The 24,454-nt window shown below is 48.2% G+C and overlaps 1 protein-coding gene across 24 annotated transcripts in view; it reads right to left on the reverse strand.

The window, feature by feature from the left end:
• DENND1A (DENN domain containing 1A) overlaps positions 1 to 24,454 on the reverse strand; it is a 508,029-nt gene that overhangs the window by 33,525 nt on the left and 450,050 nt on the right. For all 24 annotated transcript variants that reach the window (XR_005983074.1, XM_041724904.1, XM_041724896.1 and 21 more), the window contains one exon: positions 19,528 to 19,659. Coding sequence is in view for 23 of the 24 variants with exons in the window: in XM_041724904.1 (XP_041580838.1) it covers positions 19,528 to 19,659 (132 nt within the window). In the remaining variant the exon portion in view is untranslated. The remainder of the gene's footprint in view (positions 1 to 19,527; positions 19,660 to 24,454) is intronic.

Below are 24,454 nucleotides of genomic sequence, written 5' to 3' on the forward strand. Positions count from 1 at the left end.
AAATAGGAGGCCCAGAGAAGTTAAGGACTAGTATGAGACCACACAATTAGGAGCAAGAACTAAAACAGCAGGTATTCTTAGGATACTGCACTCTCTCTTGGGCAGCCCAGGTGGCTCAGCAGTTTAGCGCTGCCTTCAGCCCAGGGCCTGATCCTGGGGACCCAGGATGGAGTCCCACATTGGGCTCCCTGCATGGAGCCTGCTTCTCCCTCTGCCTGCGTCTCTGCCTCTCTCTCTGTGTCTCTCATGAATAAATAAATAAAATCTTAAAAAAAAAAGGATACTGCACTTACTGCACTCTCCTTGTCAACCCAAATTTCTAAAGTCATCTGGAATCCTTTCTGAGAGGGTTTTGCTAATCCTTTTGAAATCAGAATCTGTTTTGTTTTTATTTTATTTATTTATTTATTTTAAATTTTTTATTTATTTATGATAGTCACACACACACAGAGAGAGAGAGGCAGAGACACAGGCAGAGGGAGAAGCAGGCTCCATGCACCGGGAGCCTGACGTGGGACTCGATCCCGGGTCTCCAGGATCGCTCCCTGGGCCAAAGGCAGGCGCTAAAACGCTGCGCCACCCAGGGATCCCTTGTTTTTTTTTTTTTTTTTTAAATATGTAGGTATGTATGTGTGTATTCATTCATTCATTCATTCAGAGAGAGAGACACACACAGAGAGGCAGAGACACACACAGAGGGAGAAGCAGGCTCCCCGCAAGGAGCCGGATGTGGGACCCAATTCTGGATCCCGGGATCACACCCTGAGCTGAAGGCAGACGCTCAACCGCTGAGCCGCCCAGGCGTCCCAAGTCAGAATCTGTTGTTAAGAGATCTGTGTCTTAGAGAAAAGGCTCATGAGCAAGTGACTCACATCTTCTCCTTCCTTCCTTATTTGGGGAGCTCTTTCCAGGGCTATCCAAAGGAGGCCCACGATTCATTTGCTCATTCAATACGCAGTGGCATATACTGTGCACATCAGTGAGCGAAGACATGGTCCCATCCTCTGAGGGCTCCCTCTCTGATAGAGGGGGTTACAAGGTAAGGGCGATAGAGGGTTGCAGAGGTCAGTGCAGGTACAAAGGAGGAGCTTCTTACTGGCTGGGCATGGTAGGGAGTTCAATTGCACAGTACAGGGGAACCATGGTGGCCCAAAATGATTAGAGCAAGGATGAATATGAGGACAAGGGAGGCCATGACCTTGGGTGAGCTGGTGTGTGTGTGGAGGGGGGTTCACAAAATAGGGCCCTGAATGTCAGGCTAAGAAATGTGGCTTTTCTATTGAGAGCAGCTGGGAGGGATTTAGGCAAGGAGGAACCTATCAGAGGCCTTGGTGCCCTTGGTGTAGAAGATAGATGGGAGGAGGATGGGTGGGCTTTTAAGGACAGACATTCCCCCCTAGACACAGGGCCCTGCTAGGCCAACATGTTGTGAACTCAGCAACCCTGGCCAACCAACTACTGTAGGATGTAAACATGAGAGGGTAAGCCCGGAAGTGTGATTGACATGGAAGTCCCAAAGACAAGAGGAACTCTTTGGCCCCTGCCCAGCCCTTGGCATTTGTATCTGTCAGCCATGTGGGCCAGGTGAGTGTGCTCATTGGATATGAAACCCACATTTATGAGGACAGCATCTGATTTGCAGTTAATTTGTTGATGCAGCAAAACACATTGTTTCCAAAAGGTCAGGAGGGGAAGCTGTGTTAGAATATCAACTTAATTACCTGGGCAGCATGGATGAGCGGGTCCCCTGCACAGAGCTATGGGGTAGAAAATGCTTGACTGGCATGGGCCGGGGGCAGAGAGTGCAATGTGTGCAAGGGAGGGGCAGGGGAAGGTTCAGCCCACATAGTGTGCAGAGCCAAAGCATTTCCTGCCTCTTGGTCTAGTGTCTAACCAGCTCACTTGCTAGCCAGAGGGAATCCTCTGGATGGGAATGAGGGTCATTACCCCATTTCACAGATGAGGGGAGGCAAAGATTTTCTCAGGGTCACATAGAGCAGTGCTTGATGGGCCTTCAGAAGAGGGTCAAAGAGATCACCTCGAGTTAATCATGGGCTGGGGCAGGGGTCCTGTGATATAAGTGGGAGGGGCTAGCTGTTTAGGAAGCAAAGCCTGGATTTATTCAGTCCCCATGGAGGACACACCTTGGTCCATCCCTTCAAGGTCACAATCAGTATCCCTATTTGGCTTCTGGGAAAGCAGGCATGGGGGGTATGGGTAGAGAAACAGGTGCTACCTAAGGCCACACAGAAGGTGAAATGTCAAAGTCAGTGGGGAGCCAGACCAGATACCAACCAGAGACTGGTGGCATGGGGAAGGAGGCAGAAGAACACAGATGCCTGAGACCAAAGGGACCAACCAGCTTTGCTGAAGGCAGAAGGCTGTGCATGCAAACCTTGGGGTGAGGAGGTAACCTGCCTAGGGAGTCAGCCAGGGACTCCACGCTTCCCCTTTCCAAGGGCTGAGAAGGTGGATGTGCCTCATGGAAGCTGGAGGCAGGAGAGAGCTGGCTTCTGAGGCCAGCCCCAAAGGGGGTCTCAGGTCCTATCTCTGAACGGTGCTGAGCTGTCTCTTCCCCATCAGACTCTGTCTTATCCACAGGGAGGAGGCCCTGGTGTCCCCAAAGGGGAGGCTGGCCAGATGCCTGGAATTTCTCTGTCCTAGGGATATGACCCAACCAGATATGCTGCCAGGAATACAGAAGGAGAAGGAGAAAATTCACAATTAAACTCTGTCACTATTTAATGAGGCAAGAGTTCACCTGGTTAATCTTCCTGGCTAGTAGCCACATCAATGCTCTGACCTATGCATGAAATGGCCCCAGTTGGGAGAGGAAGACAAAGTTTTCTGTGGCTTTACAAAGGGTCTCTGGGCTGAGAGCAGGGCTCTTCTACTCCTTGGGACTGAAAGCCGCTATTATGCAAGATATGGAAATAAAAAAGGAATCCTTTTGATATGCCTCTGAAAAGGAGTGTATTGAAGCTAATATTTGTGTGGAGTGTCTCCTTTGAAATGCCCAACCAGGGTGTCTGGGTGGCTCAGCAGTTGAGCGTCTGCCTTTGGCTCAGGGTGTGATCCCAGGATCCGGGACTGAGTCCCACGTCGGGCTCCCTGCGAGGAACCTGCTTCTCCCTCTGCCTATGTCTCTGCCTGTGTCTCTGCCTCTCATGAATAAATAAATAAAACCTTAAAGAAAAAATGAAATGCCCAACCAGCGTTCTCAGGCATGGCTCCTACCTGTCTTAGAGCTCCTGTCATTACCTATGATCGTCTCGCCCATCCTTGTGAGAGCCAGTCCTGCTTGTTGAGAGGATCAAATGCTTGCCTCTGCTTCAGTTTTAGCGAGGACAGCTGGAGAGGCCGGGCGGCGCTGGTGTCCTGTGGCACTCGCTTGGTGCCAGCAGTGCAGGGCAGAGCCCTGGGCCCTGAGATGGGGTCCTGGCATCTTCAGGCCCTGAGCATCTGCACAGGTAACTCTCAGCTCCAGGCTATCACCTTGGAGGGACGCTTCTTGCAAGATGTGGTCCAGGGTGGACTTCTAGACCATGGCCGAGGAAGAAGTTTCCAACCTGCCCGTACCAGGTGACGAGGAGGTGCTTTTTCACTGGAAAGGGAGGCTGGGGCGGTGCGTGTGCATGGGGGGGTCTCCTCCTGGAGCACCGGGATGGGCCAGTGTTACTCCGAATATCCCAGTCAGTCCTAAAACTCTGGAGAGCGGCTCAATCGTGATCCCCATTCTCTAGGCGGGGGAAACCGAAGCCTCCTGCTGAACCTCACACGACAGTCGGGAAGCCGCTGGGGTTGGCCTTTGGTCTGTGGCTGGCGGGTGTGCCCTGTGCCACGCCGCGCCGCCCGGAGGCACCATCCGTGAGGGGGTGGCCCTCAGAGAAAAGGCGCAGCACCTGCCACTGGGTCCGCAAGCCATCATCTCTGGAGAGGGAGTGCATGGGACTCAGTGCCCTCCATCCTCTCAGGCTGGTCCCCAGCGCTCTCCCCGCCGCGAGCGAGCGTGAGCGGAGGCAGCTTGGCTGGGAAGAGCAGCGCGCTCCTCCCTGATGTTGACAGGAGTAGTGTTTTGTAGTGGTGCTGGTTAATTTGTAGTGGCATTTGTGGTTTGAAGCCTTGTCAAGATCCCTGATTACTTCCCGTGCAAGGAGCTTGGCTGATGGGGAAGTTCACATGCTGAACAAAAGCGGCGAGGCAGCTGTGAGGAAGGCTATGAGGGGGCCCAGTGACCCCCAGCGGCTTGGGGGACGGAGACGGGGGAGACAGGGGGGTGTGTGTGTGAAGAGGGCCAGAAGTGGGGCGGGGGCGGGGAGCCTTTTGTTTTTGGTCAGGTGCAGCTGCTTGGTTTGAATAGGTGGCATCCTATTGGCGGCCGGAGGTCAGGCACCAGATGCGGGTGGGGGGCCGGGGACCGGGCAGGCCGCTCCGCTGACATGTGCCATTCTCTGTCCAGACAGAAGCTGGAGGGGGGTGCTTTGCTGCTACCTACCCCAGGGCAGCCACTGGAGGTGTCATCAAGGGGGTCTGGGTGACACGCCTAGGAGGTGGGGGATATGAGGAGGGGCTTCTAGAAAACCCCTCAGATACTGGCACTTGCTCTGTCCAGGTCCCGTGCTAGGAGCTCTACATATAAGATCTCTACCAACCCCAACAACCCTGCAAGAGAAGGTAAAATCCCCATTTGGCAGATGAAGAAATGGAGGCTACATGGCTCAGTGACTTGTCCAGTCCAGGTCTTAAGCTAATAGGTGGCAGAGCCAGGAGCTGAGCCCAGCCATGTCTGACCCCATGCTTAATACACAAACACCAGAAGGAAGGTGTTAAAACTTAACTCGTCAAGACTAAGGGTGTGCCCCTCTCCTTGGGGAGTTCTCCCCCAATATCCTTCGAGCTTTTTGTCCAGCCGAGCCGGTTCTGACCACACAGAAAGGTCCCTCTTTGCAGCCACCTGCATTTCACCAGGCCTATGTCCTGACTCAGTGAGGGTTTGCTCAGTGCATTTAAGGGCCAGGGCCAGCTCAGCAAAACTAAGGCTAATTTATCATCTCCAGAATGATGTCCACCCCAAGCAGTACACCACTAGCAAATTAAAATAAAAATCTTCTCCTGATTTTGTAGTCATACAGATACTGCATGGCAGCCTCTGTATAGTGAGTCTGAGGTTACGACAGCCTTCACACGGCTCTCCCTGCCACCTGCGTCCTCCTCCATCCACCTGCGGCCTGGGAAGCTGGTCGCAGCCCCACACGAGGATGGCTGTCCTCGGTAAGCCATCCAAGCCCCATGACCCAGCCTGCCACAAGCAGCCCCTCTGGCTAGCCTGATACAGACCCTGCCCTGTCCCTCACGTGCTACCGCTCTTTACAGTTGTGCTCACCCTGCGTGCTCTTCTTATGCCTGCCTCCCTGACAGACCCTGCTCATCCCTCGCGTGTCTCCCTTTCCTGGAAGCCGTCCTTCTCTTCCTGGCTTGACAGAGTCAGACTTCTTTTTTCTGTCACTCCCCTGATGACAGGGGCCCCTTAAAGATGGTGCTGTGTCTGGTTCACACCTGGAGCCCTGGCTCTGGGCACAAGGCCCACCACATGCTTGCCCCAGACTGTGGAGCTGGTACCAAATGATTAGGTAGGCCCAGCATTTGACTAACCTGGACCAACGAGTCATTGTCCCTGGACTCCAGTCACTCAGTCCGTAAGGCTGGCGACATTTCTGGCATGCTTTTGATCAGGAAAAGCTCCCAACCTAGAGGTATCCTGGTCCAACAGGTTCATCCCCCAGGGTCATCCCAAAAAGCAAGAGATTTTTTGAGTGGAATGCGAAAGTGGGAAGCAATAGGAAGCTTAGATGTGAAACATCCCCAAATTTCCCCAGTGTGTCTGTTAAAGAAAGACAGGCTCACTTGACAGACGGGTTTTTTCTTTTTCTTCCCTTGTAACAAATGGATGGAGAACAGGGTTTTAAAATTCCTGGACCCTGGAATACGTTTCTATCTGTGTCAAAGTCTACCCCTCCACCACCTCAGCAGAGTTTAAAATCCTAGCTAATAGGTTAACAACTGTTTTTCTTCAGCTTCAAATGAAGAATATCAGAAGGCTGGGGGAATATGCAGCTCTCCAATTTGTACGGACTGCACACAGCTCCCCGCAATGTGTGTTTGACAGGACTGACATTTTGTACCGCTGTGAGATGGGAAAACGTGTGACATTTTTATTCATGGTGGCGTACGCCCTTGTAATGATCAGCTCTGGTCGATGTGCTTACCGCAGCAGCCCCAGAGCCCTCGGAGAACAAACAGGAACCCAAGGTGCCAGCAGTTCGACTGCCTTATTAAACACCGCCAGGATCCTAACGAAGACCAACTGCTGGAAAATCTCACTGTCAAATCCTCAAGGACATTGTCAGTGCACAGCTAACTGCATATATTTTTCATTTAAAATACTCAAATCCAGCATTGTGCCATTACGAGCAAGGGGAGGGGCGCCCGCTCCAGTGGCCATTCTGTCAGCTGATTCTTCGGAACTCCAGACACTACAGCCAGATGCCTTTTGGGGTTCACAACTCAGAAAGGGGCAGCAGAGACAGAAAACGGACTTTCTGAAAACCCAGTCCTACCTTCAGGGTGAAAGGCTGAAAGTTACAGACCCCTGGTAAGAGGCACCTGGAGAGTCAACCCACTGGTTCTTGTCATGAGCCAAGGCGAATCTGCATGATTTGAAAATCTGTCTCTCCCCCTAGCCTGCCATCCTCCTGTAGGTGCACCCCATTACATCCTGCAACGTGCTGCTAATCAGCCTTCTGTTTGGCGGCAGACCTGAAGACATCTGTAGGAACACACGGCCGCAGTTGGTTTCAGACCCTGGCAGGAAGGCTGTGTGTCAAGATGCCCACCTGCAATCTCACCACTTGGCTCAATTCAAAGGCCTCGAGGTCAGTGGGCAGGAGGACCTCCTCCCTTCGGTGGTCATTTCTAATGCTGATGCACACTGATGGATGGAAGCCAATCACGTGGCTGACCCTCGGAGCTTTTCGGGTTGTTACACTGGGTGATTTGGTTATGGCTGCATACACTAACATACTGATATATTTCGTAAATATGTATTATTTATATAGTGCCTCTATTTCCATTCTCCAGCCCTGATGCACCAAGACACGCTCTGCTGTTTATTTATGGGGTCCTTGTCGCAACAGGCCTAACAAGACGCCTGTGTGTGGTTCTTGCAGGTTGGCAACAAACTGTAAGTGGTTGGCTAAACAACTGGATGTTCTCCATTCATCATGGGAAGAGGCTTGCATTTTAAGGTGCTGCCCATATAGTTAGCATAGCATAATACTATGACATCATCTTTGGCAGAGATGACCTGGGACACCGGGGAGCTGGCAACCCAGAGAGTGGGAGCCGTAACATCTCACACCCTGGGATGGGGGAGAGGGTGAAATAAGCTATGTATACCCCAATTCCAGGACCCAGAGAGAGCAGAAAAAGGAAGGTGGTTGGTAGACAGCCTTGGGGCAACAGTGGGACAGAGACGGTGGAGGTCACTGTACCTTATTTCCTCCGAGCATTCAGCAGACCACAAAGTTGGGTCTGTCTCCCAGGTCTTTCTCAGATCCTTCCCTCCTCTTCACCCCCATAAGCAGGATCCTAAGTCAGAGTCCCACTAGCTCTTGACTGCAGGTTAGCAGCCTCATTAGCAGTCTCCTTGCTTCACCTGCTTCCACGCCCTTCCCACGGTGGCCCAGAGTAAATCTTCCCAGGTGCCATTCCCTCAAATACAATCCTCACTGGTTCCTAGACACCCACATGACACATTTCCAGTTCCCCCAAGACTCAGGCACCTCCCACCTCTGCAGTTTGGCTCCCAGCCCTCACCGGTTGCCTCCTGGCCTCTTGCTTCCTCACATTAGCCCCCATCTTCTCTGAAGAGCCAGCCTCTCCTGTCTGTAATGTATGTTACTCTCTTTACCTGGAATGCCCTCCTCCTCTGGCTCTACCTCATATACAACTTACCTTTCAAGATCCAGCAGAAATGTCACCTCCTCTGAAAAGCCTGCCCTGCCTCCCCCAGACATCTAAGGGCCCCTCTCCGGCCAGTACACTTAGATCCCTTAGCACTTCTTTTTCCATAGGGTTTGCTGACTGTCTCTCCCAGACAATGAGTGCCACAGAGGCAGGACAGCATCTTATTCCCTTGTGACCCCAGGGCCTCGGACAGGGCTTGGCCGCCGAAATGCCTTACTATATGTTGAATAAATGAAGGAAGGAATTAAAGAGGACATAAAAGAATAACTCAGAGTTCTGCCTGGCAAAAAACTCCAAGGCTTCAAGAGTTTTAGTCACAAAGACCAGAGGGCAGCAGGGGAAGAAGAATTCTTAGCTGGCCATCATGTCTTGGGCAAATGAAAGTGTTTGGCAGACAGCCCTGGGGGCAGAAGTTTCATTCCTGCCCCCCCCCCCCCCCCCGCCACCCAAATCTATGGAGAGAACATCCCCTGGGTTAGCACACCTGGAGAGTTGCTGTCTCCTGGCTTCTGCTACTTTATCCCACCTGGCCTCTCAAGGCACCATCTTGCCAAGATCCAACCTACTGTCCCTCTGCAAACATTCATCGTCTACTTCACTAGAAAGTGCAAACAGGGATCCACTTAGGAGTTTGGGACAGGAGCGTTCCAGAGAGGGCCAACGAGGTAGCTGTAACCATGGAACCATATGGCTGATGGGCAGCAAATTCTCAGAAATTCAGTTTCAACCGCTTCCAGGCAATGTTAATCCCCTACCACATTTTGCATTTCAAGTGGAATATAATCAACAATCCCTTGGGAGAAGTCCTTTTTATATATTCTGTTTTCATACTTTTATTACATTTTATAATTCTCTGCAGTATAAACAAACAAATGTGATACAATATTCCAGAAGACACGGAACTAAACAGACTGATAAAACTAAACTGGGAAAACAATGACCTAAATTAGGGACATGGTCAGTGCAATCAAGTGTATAGGAGGCTGGCATGCAGCACTTGATGCCAAGCTGCCCCAGGGTCAGGGGTGCTGGAGGTAAGATAGAAGAAGCCAGGGCTTTGAATCTGAATCCTTCCTACCAGCCAGCGGATTAGAGTGAGGCCCTTGACCCTACTGAAAAGCGGGCAGTCTAGGCCCTAGTGCATCAGTCTGGGTAAGATCCTGTGAAACAACACAAGCACCTACTGTGCACCCTGTCCAACACCCAGCAGCCATCCAGTTGGGCAGCATCATCGCTGCTTTTGCAACGTTTGCCCCCACAGTGTTAAGGAATCTGGGACTCTGTAGGTTTATTTTGGGGAGAAAGCCAAGTCTCAAATCCAGGCAGTGGCCAGGAACTTTAGCCAGGAATGAGGGAGAGGCAGTCCCAAACCACTGGCAGCTACCACCAGATGCCTCAGGAACCAGGTGTAAATGATGATGAGGGTATGATGAGAGGTGCAGACTGAAGGGAGAGCCTGGTCTCTAGAATCAGACCGACCTGGTTTGGAATTCTTGTTCTGCCACTTACTAGTGACCTCAGGAAAGTTGCTTAACCTCTCTGAGCACTGGCTTCCTGGAGATAATACTAAACTGCATCAATCCTATAGGATTGTTGAAGATTAAGTGAGGTGATGCCTGCTAGAGGCCTGAGTCCCACACCGTCGTCCACGTTATAATGAAAACCAATCTAATCCACAGAACCCCTCCTTCAGTGCCACCTCTTGGTTAGTCCCTGTCATTCCTTCCTTCTGGGCATGGCCAGGTTAATAATTTACCTAGTTCATACATATACTTAGAGATTGGTGGGGGGTCACATGACAGGCAGCTCCTGGCATAGCATTCCCATAGCCATGGGGTGGGGACTCCCTGCATGGCCCCTGACACCAAGTCGATTTTCCCGGAGGATCTTGCTTGTGGGATATAATTTATTTTCAATATTTTATGTTTTATTTCCCCTTCCCTACTGTGATAAACTCCCCACCTTTGGCACAGAGAATTCTAATCTGAGAAAATGCCTCCTCTGGTCTCGCTGAATCAGATTTCCTGCTCCTGCCCTGCTGGGCTCAATATTTCCCTGGCAGGAAGCTGGATTCGGAGCTGCTCCAGCACAGACCTTAAAAGAAATGCTGTTTTTTAGGCTCTGGCCAGTCTTCTGGCAAAGAGGCCCTGCTGTCACACCGCTGAGTGTGCACAAACTTGGGGGACACAGGAGGCCTGTCGCTCATGCACAGCACTGCACATGGGGTTTACAAGGGAACAGAGGTGCGGTTCAACACCAGCCATCCCTGTTTGTGGGTCCTCCTGCTCCGCTAAACTGACTGGCTGCACAAGGACTCAAGGAGTGCACAGAGCCTTGCCCACTGTTTCCTGTGATTCGCCACCTTTCATGTATTCACTTGCTCACCACTGGGGTCATTCCCCAAACTCTTCCTGGGTAAGTCATCTGTGCCAGGCCCTCTGAGGCTGCCAAGGTCACAGAGTTGAGGCAGATACTGTGTCCCTGTCTCTGGACTGGACCATGCATCGGCAAGGGGATGGTGCCAATCCAGAGCAGGAAGGGAACAGCTCTGCTTGGAGGAGTCAGGGAGGCTTTCTGGGGGAAGGGGTGCTGGAGGTGGCCCCGACAGGTTGATGGACTTCTGTCTGGAGAACAGAACAGGCAGGACACTCCTGGCAGTGGATAAGATAGGAGCTGATCCATGGCACTCCCCTGCACCACCTGTCCCCCTTGCCCCCAGCACCCAGCACGGGGTTTGGCCTGGAGCAGATGCCCCTGAAGAGAAGTGGAATGCTGGGCACAAAAGGATGGGACTCTGTCCTTTGGGGGTGGTGGGCTCCCTGAATCACTCCTGCCTCATCAGAGGGGGCATTTAGTAGAATCTTGCAGGGTGATAAGCACAGGCCTTGAGGTGGAGGATGGCAGGTACCTCCAGTCCAAGAGGCTCGGTGATGGGCAGGGGGGCCTGGGAGGCGGTGACTCTGCCAGGGCCCTGAAGACTAGGGTAAGTTTTCTGAGTACAGGGCGAGTCCGTGATTGGGGATGGAATCCTAGGGACAGCCCTACACTCTGGAGGACCAAAGGGCCTGCCTATCTCAATGCTTGCTGATGTTTTCTGATGCCCCCTGTGCCTTACAGACCAGCTGGTGAAGAGAGCAAAACGTGACCCCAGAAATTGAGGGATGTAGGGGTATAGTGGGCTAGTGCCCTGGTAGAAGGAGGGGTGGGACAGGTCAATGGCAGACTAAGACGCTCAGGAAACAGGAGTGAGAGCAGATACCATGACCACCAGAACAAAGGGGCCACACTCTCAGCAGAGCTGAGGTGCAGACCTGAGCTCTAGTCACCTGCAACATGGCTTTGAATCCTGATTGCTACTTCTAAGCTGTACGAAGTCTCCACCCTCCCTGTCTCTGGCCCATCTCCCCCTCTGTGAGGGGAGATTCTGAGACACCCCTGGGTGGACAAAAGGACTAAGAGGGCTAATCTGTGGGAGCTGCCTAGCAGTGCTTGGAGTTGGAATACGTTTCTCCAAGGTCTCGGTGGAGTGCCTGGCACGCAGTGAGCAAGTCATGCTTGTACTCCTGCCACGACTGCCCTTAGACCATCCAATGCCTACCATATAACAGGTACTCAAATGGTTGTTAAAGTACTCAAATGTCCTGGGAGGGCAGGTAGGGGAAGGGGGCTGGTCAGGGAGGGAGCTGCCCCTGGCCCCTGGTCCTGCAGCTATCCTCACCTGTGCTGAACAGAGACTAGGTGCCATAGCTTAGGCAGCACATTGCTAGTGAACCTGGATTTTCCCCAGCAGCTGACACCTCCCAGCCCATCCGTGGTGCATCAGAAAATCCACCCTCCTTTGCTCGCTCCCATGCCGGTGTGGAACTCTCTGGCCTTCTCAAGCTCCTGGGGATGACAAGAATAGTATAGTATCTGGGAAGGCTTAATCAGAATTCTCCTGAATTTTCCACTCATTATGAATTTCCAGAATCTGAGCTCTTTGATTGGCAAGATTCCCTCCCAAATCGAACATGTGTGCTCAGAGGAGAAAACCCTGGCCTTGTTAACCTTCCATTGGAAAGCTGTCTCTGGGCTAGCCTGGGCTCTGAAAAAGTGAGTCCACCTGAAAAGACAGGCCCGCCAGTCACCTCTCGAGGCACACCTGACAAACTCACCAGCAATTTAGGGACTTTGCTGCCTTTGGAATGGCAGTGAATGAGTCCTAACAACTTCTGGATAGCCACTCCACCAGGACTGAAGGCAGAAGAGCCTGTGGCCACACTGCTGCCGGCACAAAACCTGGATTGGAGCCAGAGGGGCTGGACTCGTAGCATCTGCCTTCGCACACACAGACATAACTGAGAGAGCAGAAAGAGGGGTGATGGAAAAGGGGAAAGAGGACTTGGAAGTAACAGGGTTTGAAAGACTAGCAGGCAAGGACTCTACTCTGTGGACTGCGAAAGCATGGCTAATGAATTAGACCAAGAAAATGACTCTGGACCGCAGACCACGATGCTTGCCAGCTCCTCTTATCTGCTATTCCAACCTGCCCATGGGTTCCTCTGTTCACCATCCTGGTCAGCCAGGAGCACGGGCACCTACTCCTTCCAGCGCTATCTCCTGGCCATGCTGTCAGCCCCTTGCCCTCTGCTCCGTGGTGCAAGCCCTGCTCAGTTGGGGTGTTGGCTTTCCCACCGAGAGTGCTGGGGATGCAGGTCAGTCGCCAGTGCATAGGTGGTAGGTCGGCTGCCCCTGAGGGGTGTGCATCCTGAGAGCCACGATGACAGCTGCGTGCCAGGCTGCCAGGCTGGCTGTGGTGGCTGCACCAGGAGATGGCTGACAGCTGTCCACCGCACCCTCTGAGACACTGACATATTTACTGAGGGCCCATGTGCAGCACTTAGCTGAACAGACTCACTGAACCCTTATGACAACCTATGACCAGGGTACTGTTATACCCACTCCCAAGATGGGAAACTGATCTCACTGAGGTTAGTAACAGCTAGATGGTAACACGGCTGAAACGTCATCCCACAGCTGCCTGATACTGGAGTCTGTGCTTTGTCATCTCTCCCACATTGCCCCCCCAGCAACTGATCAGCACCTGCCTTTTCAGTAGTTACATTTTTGTGGGGGACGGGGGCTGTGTGTTTGCTTTTTCTGTCTCCATGAATGGATGGTATGTACGTGTGTGCGCCCATGCATATTATTTCGACCACTTGAGAGCAAGTTTCGGAGGTCCTGGTACTTTGCCCCTAAATGTTGCAGTGTGCATTCCCTAGGAAGAAAGACAAGCTCCCCCCAACAAACCACAATATTAATAATAATTGCATTGTATGGACTAACATCTTCATCCATCTTCAAATCTGCCAACTTCCCCAAGAATGTCTTTAAAGCTTAAAACAAAACAAAACAAAACAAAAAAACACTACCATAATCCAAGTTAAGTTCATACTTTGCTTTTGCTCATGCAGCTTCATCTCTTTTATAGACAAAATCTTTGCTTTATATGATATAATTCAAGGGATGCCAGGCTTTTCCTTCCCTTGCCTGCTCTCTCTCCCTCACTCTTCTGCTCCCTAGGTCAGCCCATCCTGGGGACAGGGGGTATCCCAGTACTCTGTTTCTTAGCCCTCCCTTCCTTTCCAGGCATATAGGATTAGACCTTGGGAGTTCATAAAAACACGAAATAAAAGGATCTAGATTCCTATAATACAAAGCTGTTTCTCTACTTGGAAATAAAACCCTTATTTATGGAAAGTGGTTTGGGAGTAGTTTTTTGCCACTAATGGAATATTCATTTTTCTTCTTCCCATGAACAGAATTATAAGCGTAGCAAATGAAATAAAACCAAATAACTGGCTGGACACACAGCTGAGACCTTAAATAATAATCAATTATTAATCAATTTAAAAATTCACATCAATAATAAAACCTTAAGATGTTTATTGACTGCCAGTTCAGTGCCAGGTCTTGTGGTAGACTTTCCAGAGGCTCATATTCTCACAGGGGAGGACAAGCATTAAAGAAATAGTTATAAGGCTGTGAGAGACGCATTGTGTGTGCCAAGTTCTAAGGGTAGCAGAAAGACAGGAGCAGCTAACTCTTCCCAAAGGAGTCGGAGGATTGGATTTACAAAAGGGAGCTGCTCTGAGGGCAGACAGGTAGAACATGAAGGGCCTCGTGTGCCTGCTGAGGATGAAGAGGGAATGTTTGGAGGTGGGAGCAGCAGGGAGGTGACAAGGCCACTTGTGGTTGCCTCAAGTAGACCCTGCAAGGCCATGCGGGGTATGTAGTGGGGGTAAGCCTGGAGGCCGGAGGCTAGCCGGGAGTCTGTGGAACCGTCCAGCTAAGGGGATAACACAGTGGAACCAAAGCTGTGAATGGAGGCCATGGAGAGGAGAGGGACAGCGTCCAGAAGCCCGCGAGGTGGGGGTGAGTGGACCCAGGCTTCTAGAGAGACAACAGTGCCTTTCACTAAGGTGGAGATCGTGGACGAGAAGAGAGTTTGACAGGGAGTATACGTTCAGACTGGAAGCTTGTGGTGGTTTGAGATGTTTGGAGAACACAGGAATATCTGTTGGAGGTGTTTGGAAAATCGTGTGTGACTTCCAAGCTTAGTGGGGCAGAAGGGGTTTTTCAGGGCACTTGGAGCCAAGGGTACTGAGAAGGCATTTACTGGCTGGGCAGCTTTTCCAGCCTAGTGTGAGACTGGCACTACATGACCCAGCTCGTGCTTGTCAAGCCAGGGCTCTCCATATGCACAGACAAGCAGGCGACCATATTCCAAAAGCTGTTCCTGGGTGTGTAGCCAAAGCCCTCTGTCCCAGATCTCTGCAAGACATGAGAGTGCTTAGTTTGGGCTTTGGTTTATCTGGCTCTTCAGACTTTGCATTACAGAGATTTATAGACCTTTCCTCAATTGGGAGAATGTACTTCTTGGAAGCTACCAGATTGGATGGCAGGCAATAATTCCATTTGCAGGATCAATCATTTGGAGGGAACACACAAAGGGGGCCCTGGAATGGATTTACCACGATGTTCCTGGGGGAGCCCTGTCTTCCCACTTCCAGAGAATGCCTGGCCCCTGGCACTGCCAGCATGGAGATAGGACTAGAGCCTAGTCACTGGGCTCCCACGGTCAGCTGGGTCCCCCTAGCCAGGGTGGGGGCCGAGAAGCAGAGGTGCCACTGGTTGTGCATTGTGAATTAGCCACAAGTTCAAGCACACGTCTTCTATATCTGTTTCCTTGTTTGTGCAGCAGGTATTGTGCTTTCTTCCTTACCAGCTGGTAAAGACTCAGTGAAACAAGCACAGATGTGAAAGCACTTTATTAGACACAGGGAGCAAAGCAGTTTTCTTGGAGTTGCTACCCTTGATTTCCCTGAAGGAGGGGTCAAGGCAGGATGTTCCGGCTGAGGGGTGAATGGAGGGCACTGCTTCTTTGCCCCTCCACACCTACAGAGAGGTGGGCATGTCCACTCCCCTTCCCAGGGGAGAAGAGCATGGGGGCATCCTTAGCTTCTCTCTGCACCCCCTTGTTCACTCTTGCCAGGGAGAAGAAAGTGCTTGTTTGGGTTTGGGAAAAGAACCAGGCATACTCCAGGCTCCATGCACCCTCGTGGCTCCCTCCTGCAGAGCATCCAGTCCCCAGGTACGGCTGGCTGCTGCCTGCAATCGTCCCCTTCTCCTGTGTGGAGTTGCTAGTCTTTTTAATTCTGAAGTGAAGTTTTAGCAAGCCCATCTGGCCTCAGGTCTAAAACAGTATTCTCCTTTCAGCCTTATCAGTAAAAAAGCTGGCATTTTTATCTCATTTGACTATCTCCTGGGCCTTATTTCTCAACTATTCCAAACTTGGCGGGGGGGGGGGGGGGGGGTGCGGGGAAGAGTTATTTAAAACCTCTCTAAACCTAAATACTTTCCAAGGTAGGAACAGGCATTCTCAAATTGTTTGAGGTTTCTGAACTCTTTTAAGAAACCATACAGGATAAACGATGCAGAGGCTCACTAAAAATCCATTTACTTTGCTCTCATTTGGAATCGTCAACAGGGCTTATCATGAATGCTGAGTGGTGATACATGTGCGTGTTTTAGGAAACAAATGAATTGTTTGCGAGTTTAGTTTGTTGACAAAATATTTTTTAATTATGGGGCCCAACTTGGGACTGTGGGTAGTGGCCCTCAGGGTGAAGAGGTTGCCCCTGTGGGGCCCTGAGCTCACCTCACTTCTGTTCTTCTCACTCTGGGTCAGACGGTCCACTTGCTAGTCTGTCTCTCTCATTATGCCCCACAAGGACTTTTTTTTTTTAAATACATGGTAGGTCTCAATATATGGATGAGCAGATGCATAATTAAACGGAGGGATGGTCATAGCCTCAGGGGAGGAAGCTGCAGAGAGACAGAGGGGCAGGGAGGAGCACCTTCTCTCCCCTGGCAGAGGTGGCTCTGGCCAGCGCCTGGCACAGCTGTGTCTGAGGACTCCACTGAGGCCTCCGCTGGCTCCCTGCCACCCGCCCCTGGTGTCCCCGCGGAAGTCCCCTGACCGGCTCCACGAGCACTGCTTGAATGTAATAACCACCTCCACAGTCTCTGTTCCCACCAGAAAACCAAGTGTTCTGAAAGAACACACTCCACAGAAGTACAAACCCAAGGCAAAAATCTTTCCTGAGGTTCACGTCACTATGTGGCTAGTTCAAATTATTTTGTTGGGACACACTGACTTTAACAGGCACCAAGCAGGTGAAATCCCTGCTTGGTGAGGGAGCTGGAGTGGGCTCTGTAGTTGGGATTGGCCTACGTATTTGCGCTGGCACTGTGGCCCTGGCCAGGTCCCCTCAGGTCTCTGGGTTCTAGCTCTGGGTCCCCCTTCTTCAAAGGGCTAGAGCATTGATGACATGCTTCCCCAAAACAGAATGCATACTGTTGGGGTCACATGAGTAGTTCAAGGGCTATATGGATTGACACTTTTATTTTTTTTTTATTTTTTATTTTTTTTTTGACACTTTTAAAAAAAGACTTTTTTTGGATATACCTTAGGAAAACACTGGACTAATATGTCAGACCTGTGGTTCTGTCAATGTCATTACTTAGGATGAGGCTAAAGCTGGTATGGATGTCAGGTCTAAGTCTATTTAAAGAGAAACAGCAAGTAAAAGAATAGCCCAGATGGTAGGAGGGTGTGGCAAAAATTTTTGAAATGGAACTCAAAAGGACTGTTTCTTGGAGAATAGAAAGTCCCCAAAACTCATTGTTGCCAGTAGTAGGTGCTCTAGAAACAATGTTGGTTCTGGTCACTGGCCTGTCAAACCAGGCGCCCCCCGGAAAAGCCCTGAACAAATAACAGCATGTGGCAAAGCCAGAAAGAGTTAAAAGAAAGTGTCTGTGGTTTCCCTGGCCCATCCCCCCGGCAGCTAATCTGTCACCTAATGAAGAAGCGGCCAGCACAAGTGAGCTAGCTGGCAGTTCACTTACAGCAAACTGATTAAGAATGTTCAACCAACAGCAGACTGTAGACCTTTCCAGAGAAAATAAATAGAGTGTAGACTGTATGCAAATGTGTTTGTCACTTTGACAGCACGTCTCAATTAAGGCATCTCGTGGCTGTGGGTAGGCTCTGCGGCTGCAGCTGTAAGGGAGAGCCTGCTGCATGGCTGATACTTGGGGCTTGACCTTAATCCGCATGCATGCATTAAAAAGAAAAAAATCCTGCCTTCCTGTACACTTGCATAATGCTGGCAGCCACGTGAGGGAAGTGACAAACGGAGAGAAAAAGCCACTTTCATCCTCTCCAGTTTACAGACCTGTGAAGGCACAGACAGCTCTTATTTCAACAGAGTTTGAGGTGGCTTTTTTAATTGTTTATCTCCCACCCATGCATGTGTGCGCGTGCACGTGCGCGTGCACACACAGACACACACACACACACACACACTCTTATTCTGCATTTAGCTGGGAATGACATTAAAGCATCTTTACTTCTTGCTGAAATGGAAAGAAGGTTTTTCTCCATTTCAAATAGGGCCTCCTTTTTTGTGTTTTGAAAATGGAATGTTTAACACCATGAAATCCCTCTCCCCCGCCCCCTCTTTCTCTGTAATGGGCTTCAAACTCCAGCGAGGGGCTCTTTTCATGGGAAGGTTAGTGTGTGCAGGAATGAGGACAAAGGAAAGCAGGAAGCTGGCTCTGGAATGCCACGCTGGCTACCACGGGGGCTGTGCTTTCAGCAAACACCGCCAGGGAACTGGGGTGCAGGTTTCTCCAACAGGGCCCGAGCCCCAGAGGACGCAGCTCTTCAGGGGTGCAAACACAACATAATCTGAAGATGAGTACTCCCCAAGTGAGCACTGGCCCAAGAACGCTCCCTTCTTGCGCTACGTTTCAGTTTTTAGAACATCCCTTTGAAGTGTAAAATCAGAAAAAGGGACCAACCTCTTGAAGTTTAAGATGTATGAATGTATTATCTGAAAATACTGATTATGGAGGAAGATTCTTATGTGTCAATAGTGTCACCCCTTACCAGAATAACCCACAGCAACCATTTCATTAATTCTCCTCTATTTCTGGATAGCTCAATGCTGGTACAAAGTAGGCACTTGGATAAATATCTGTTAAAAACAGGGCATTTAAAATGTATGTTTCTAGATCCTATATGTGATGAAACAGCCATTATACTTAAGGTAAAATCATAAAGGCTATTTTAGCCATGTTCCATCCAATCAATGGCTAAAGAAATCAAGTGATTTAAAAATAAGTAACCTTGCAAATTCTTGTCACAGCATATCTTGCTCATGGCCATTTTTCACAAACCAAATAATTATGACTTTTGCTCATCAAGAGAGTAGATTTAAGAGAAATTAAAGGGAGCGTGTACAATCTTTTTCAGCTAAAAATAAAACCCACTGCTTGGAAATAGATTGAAAAACTCAGTTTCTATATGGAATACAATGTTTTACTTAAGGGGGGGGGAATAAACAAATAGACCATTTTTCAAATGCTCAGGTCATCAGAAATAGTTGGTGAAAAAATCAGATCTCTGGAATAGTAGCGCAGGGGTTTCCTCTAAGAAGCATGACTCCTGATATTGATTTGCAGGAAGTACATTAATAAAGAACTCCTAATTGATTTTTTTTAAGACTTCGCTTGTTGTCTTTTATTTGAAGGTGCAAAGAAGGGCCTGGGATGCTAAAGTGTTCTAATGAGATGCTTAGCTAAAGGAGGCACCTTCAACAGAGTGCCTTGGAGTGGGGGAGGCAGCAGCCGCATTTAATGACTTCATTCAAGAGTTGAGCTACTGTATGACCAGAGCCATGCTGTCTCCTCAAAATTTCTGAAAACTCCCCTTCAAACACGTAAAAACACGTTTGTACCAAATAAACATTCAAAGATGTCCAAAGCTCCAAAGAGGGGATTTGCCAAAGACAGTGGAAATGAAAAGTCTGTCTGCCACAGTGCTCTAGCTTCTGCTAAAAAAACTACAAAAAACAAACAACAAAGCAAGACTAGTCCAAGGGCCTGGGTACATACCTGTCCGAAGTGGACTGTGATTGGCCTTCGGTCTTCTCGGAGCTTAGGGTGATTGGCCTCCACCAGTGGGGACGGCACGGTCTTTGGCAGCTGCTCTTCCATGGTGGGGGCACAGCCATTCTCGGTGATATCCTGTGGGGAGAAGCCAGTGGGGGTTGGCGTTGGGGTCACAGCACCTGCTGTGAGCAGCTGTTCCCTCCAACCCCACAGCTCAAGGGCCTGCTATGGAACACCCTCTGGGAGGTTCAGAGCCTATTCTCCTGGAAGCAGAAGGGTAACTTGGCTCTTTGACTTTTAAGGACAGGAGAAGCCAAAATCATACACATTAAATTGCAAAGACAACAATAATCCATAATAGTGGGGAAAAAAATCTTTTTATTCTACTACCTTACACAGCTATTTCCATTTTTACATATTCACTTTGTCCACATGCAGACATTTAAAAATTACTTGCAATCACAGCTCATGCATAATTTTACATTCTATTTCTTCCTACTATAAGACTCTCTATGGTGCTACAGTCATTTTAATGATAATTTTAATAGAAGCATAATATTTTATTGAGTGGATATATAATAATTTAATAAACCACTCTATTACTATTGGGCATTTAGGTTATTTCTTTTTTCTTCTCTTTTCTTTCCTTTTCTTTCTTTTCTTTTTACTTCCTAGACACCATTGTGATAAGCATTGCAATTTTTTTTTCTTTTGGATTATTTCTTTTATACAAGTCCCTAGGAATGAAATTACTAGGTCAAAAGATATAAACACTTTAAGCCTTTTTATTCATTCTACCAAATTGCTTTCCAATTTACACCAACTACCGACAATGGGTGAGTTATCAGTTTCATGGTACTTGTTAGCCTTTTCATTTTAAAAATGTATTGCTAATTTAGGAGGTGTAAAATTAGACCTCATTGTTGTTTTAATTTGCATACTTTGTTATTTGTGAGTGTGGACACTTTCACGCTTGCTTATTGATGACATTACTATTTGTGAAAACGAGGTGTTTGTGCTCCCCTTTTTCCTAGCCTTCTCCTTTCTGGCAGAGAATGAGGAGACCCAAGTTTGAGGTAGGATTTTATAACCTGGAGAATATTTAGGGAACCAAAGTAACATATTTAAATTCAGAAATTTACATTTAATTTGGGCTTTTGTTGAATGGAGTCAAAGTATAAAGAAAAGAAAAACTCCAAAGTGCAAAAGGCAGATAACTCTTCCTTTGGTTCCTTGGGACTTGGCTGGTGCCCGCTTGTGCTGTATGGACCACGTGTTTTACTCAAGTTGTAAAAGTTGCTTAGATTTTTATTGGAGCAAGGCAATGAATAAATGTACAAATAAACATTTAAATAATAATAATTTTCTTTTTACCAAGTAAAAATAACTCCCAGTCAGAATGAAATAATAAAAAAACCCTCCGATTCTTTTCGTTGCAAAAACAAAGATGTATTTTGGTCTACAAGACACACACCTTTAGTAGTCATTTAAATTCTGCACACAAAAGACTTGACAACTGGTTGCTTTCAACGTAGCCAAATAAAAAAGAATGGTGACAAATGGAGGAATGTGATACCTTATTGGATAATAATGCATTAAGGAAGAAATACATGTAACATTTGTTAATCTCTGTCTCCTCGTCTATAAAATGTGGATATAGTAGCTGTAAGGAGTAAAGGAGATAAAGCGGCCTAAGTGTGTCCAGAACATTATTACTCAATAATGTACTATGTACAGCACTCAATAATAACAGAATGCCTACTAATAAGGTATAAACTTTATTATAATAAACTGTAGAGATCTCGCTATATTCACCCCACACACCCAGCTGCAGTTTCTGGCTCTGCTTGGTAAAAGCACAGGGAGGCGATGCCCTCTAGGTTTTGCAGGAAGGGTTTACATTAAGTGGCCCCCAAGTCTTAGGCTGGCTGAGCCTGTGTGATGAGAGGCTGCCGACAGCCAATTAGAAATGACTCTTTTGGAAAAGGGGCTGCCCTAAGGTGCTCAGGTCAAGTGGAACAAAGAAGAGGAGGGGCTCCGTCTGCGCCAGAAAGTAACAAAGGGCAAAGGGGGCATTCTGGATCCAGGTGGGGTTACTGGGAAGACAGACACAAAGGCTGAGTAAAGCCAAACAGTGGAGAAAAAAAAAAAAAAAAAAAAAAAAAAAAGAAAAGAAAAAAAAAAAAAAGAAAAAGAAAAAGAAAAAGAAAAAGAATCTACTTTTAGTTCAGGAAAAATACGGCAGGTCGACACGTGTGTATGAGTGACTGGCTGAAAAAAATAAAGAAATGGAGCAGTAAGGTTACATGGTAAGAAAATATTGAAAGTAATAAAAACTCTAAGATGATAGCTATTTAAAAAAATGTATGTGGTAGTTTTGGGAAGTGTTTTGGTTTAAGCTTATAAGGAAATGCTGTCTTCTAAGTTTTGTTTTTACCATTAACTAGTTGATTTTTTCCAACCTTTCTGTACCTGTTTCTTTATTTTTACAACGGGGAGACCGCCACCTGCTTGGTGAACTTCAAAGCTACGGGGAGAATGAATTAAAGGAGATGAAAGATGAGGGAGCTTGAAAACGGTTATGGTCCTGCACAGACCGAACCTTAGATCCATATCTTCTGCAAAATGGAAAGAGCACCATCTAAAAAAAGAGCTTCCCTTCACTGTGTTGAGTTCCTACTACTGGCAGGCACTTTTCCAGACCCTTGACTTTCCATACCACACTTTGTTTCCACAGCAACCACAAGGTAAACAAGATTATCGCTCTTTATAGGTGAGGAAGCGAGGCTCAAAGAGGGCAACTCACCCAAAGCCACACAACTAGAAAGTGGCGAGACCAAGAGCTATGTGATTTCTGGCATTTATACCAATATCAACCCCAAACAGCAGCATACATGAAGGTATTCTGAGTTGAGAAGGTGTTCAACAGACATCAGGTATGATCTCCCCCTCTGGTACACTGACACTATACTGCCACCCCTTATGGTCTCTTTGCACTTACTTTTCTTCTCCTCTCTAAAGACTGCCAATTCCTTGGCATTTGGGTTCTCTGCCCCAGAGCCCTGAATATATAGTACATACTCTCCGATAAGTCTTTGTAAATGGAGTTGAACATTTGGAAGACAAATGTGTCCAATACACAAATGTGCATCAAAAAATAGTGCTGCACGTTATTTTTTTTTCAGTTAGAAGATCCCAAAGTGCAAAAGACTTCTCACAAGGTCCCGTGGCTTGCCCCACCAATTTATTAACTTCTTCACTGTTGCCTGTAGCTGGGGAAGGGCAACTGCTCCCTCCCAGAGACAGCAGAGAGGGAGGAGCCCTAGGCAAGAAAGAAATAGGGCCAACTCACATCCTCTACTGTATCTACCGGCAGAGATCTCGCACATAGTAGAGATCCCGTGATTAAAGAAAACTGTGGTCTCAGGAGGAACTGAGAGACTGTTCAGCAAAGGGTTTGGGAAAACAGGCACTCTCATACCCTTCTGGAGGGAATACAAATTGGTAATTTATATCAAACCCTAAAAGAAGTGTATGCTCTTTGGCCGATTAATTGCACTCCTAGAAATTTATCCTAATCAAATAATTAAGAATTTCTGCAATATTTTTACCTATGAGAATACTTGCCTAGAAAAAACCTAGACCTAACAAGTATTCAAGAAAGGGACTAGTAAATGTATATATGCCCATCAGACAAAATTTTCTGTGGCCACTTAAAACAAACAATGACATGCAGAAGAAACATTTAGTGGTCTGAGAGATGCTCGGAATATAGTAAGTGAAAATGCAGGTTATAAGACGAGATCAAATTTTTTTTTTTTTTGCTTGCCTGATTTGTTGAATTGTCTCCAATAAACACGTTTTTTGTTTGTAAACAGAAAAAAAAAAAAAGTCTGTCGAAATGTCATTTTGAAAATGCAAAACCAAGAAGTTGACAGGAGGGAGGCACTAGCCAGGACTACAGATCAGAGGCCACCAGAGGGTCACAGACCTTTTACCAGGAGCCCTGGGGCCCAACCAGTTCCCATCTCTTGGTAAAGCAAAGGAGTCGGAAAATAGTTCGGTTCCTGTCACCTTCCCTAAGAGTTTGCTGGAATCAAAAATCATGACTGGGGTCTAACCTCCACCTGTCTGCGGAAGAGACAGGACAGTGTGCAGTAAGGCGCTGGACAGAGTACCTCTGGGAATTCAGGAGGCAGAAACCTAGGGAAGGAAGGAGGCTGACCCAGAAGGAGCCTAGGATATGACTTCATGAGGCAGAGGTGCAGGTGGAGTTTTCTAGGCCTGGGTGTATGTAGAAAGCACAACCTGGTTAAGAAAGGCATGTGGCTCAGCAGCTGGGGCTTTCTAAGACTCCCTCTGGCTGAGGTAGAGGAAGATCTGAAAGGCTTTAATCAAGAGAATGATTCAGTCAGTGCTGGGTTCTAGAAAAATTGCTCTGGTGGCTGTGTGGATGACCAAGAGGGAGGTGATCCCATGCCAGCCATGCTCTCAGGGTATGTACAAGTGGGTATCTGGACAGATTGGCTGCTCTGGATGTGGGATATGAGGAAAGAACAGGACTGAAAGTCCCATTGAGTGAGTGGCTACTAGGTGTTGCCATTGAAAGCCATTACCTCTTCTAATCCTTACAACAATCTGGCAAAAGTCAATCCTTCCGCTCATTATAAATGAAAAAAAAAAAAAAAACAGGTTCAGAGAGGTCTAGTAAGTTACTCAAGGTCACACAGTTAATATCCTATGCAACCAGCACTAAACCCAGCTCATCTACCTCAGACACCCAAATACCACACCACAGTGTCAGGCGTTCAAAGGCCCCTGTGGGTATGAGGCAGGGCCCTTCACATCTCTGACTCAGATTCCTGGTCTCGCTGGTCTCCATTTTCAAATTTGTGCAGGGCCCTTCTTTTGCAGTCTACTTCACACTACA

Source organism: Vulpes lagopus, chromosome 12 (assembly GCF_018345385.1).
Source record: "Vulpes lagopus strain Blue_001 chromosome 12, ASM1834538v1, whole genome shotgun sequence".
Lineage (NCBI taxonomy): Eukaryota > Metazoa > Chordata > Mammalia > Carnivora > Canidae > Vulpes > Vulpes lagopus.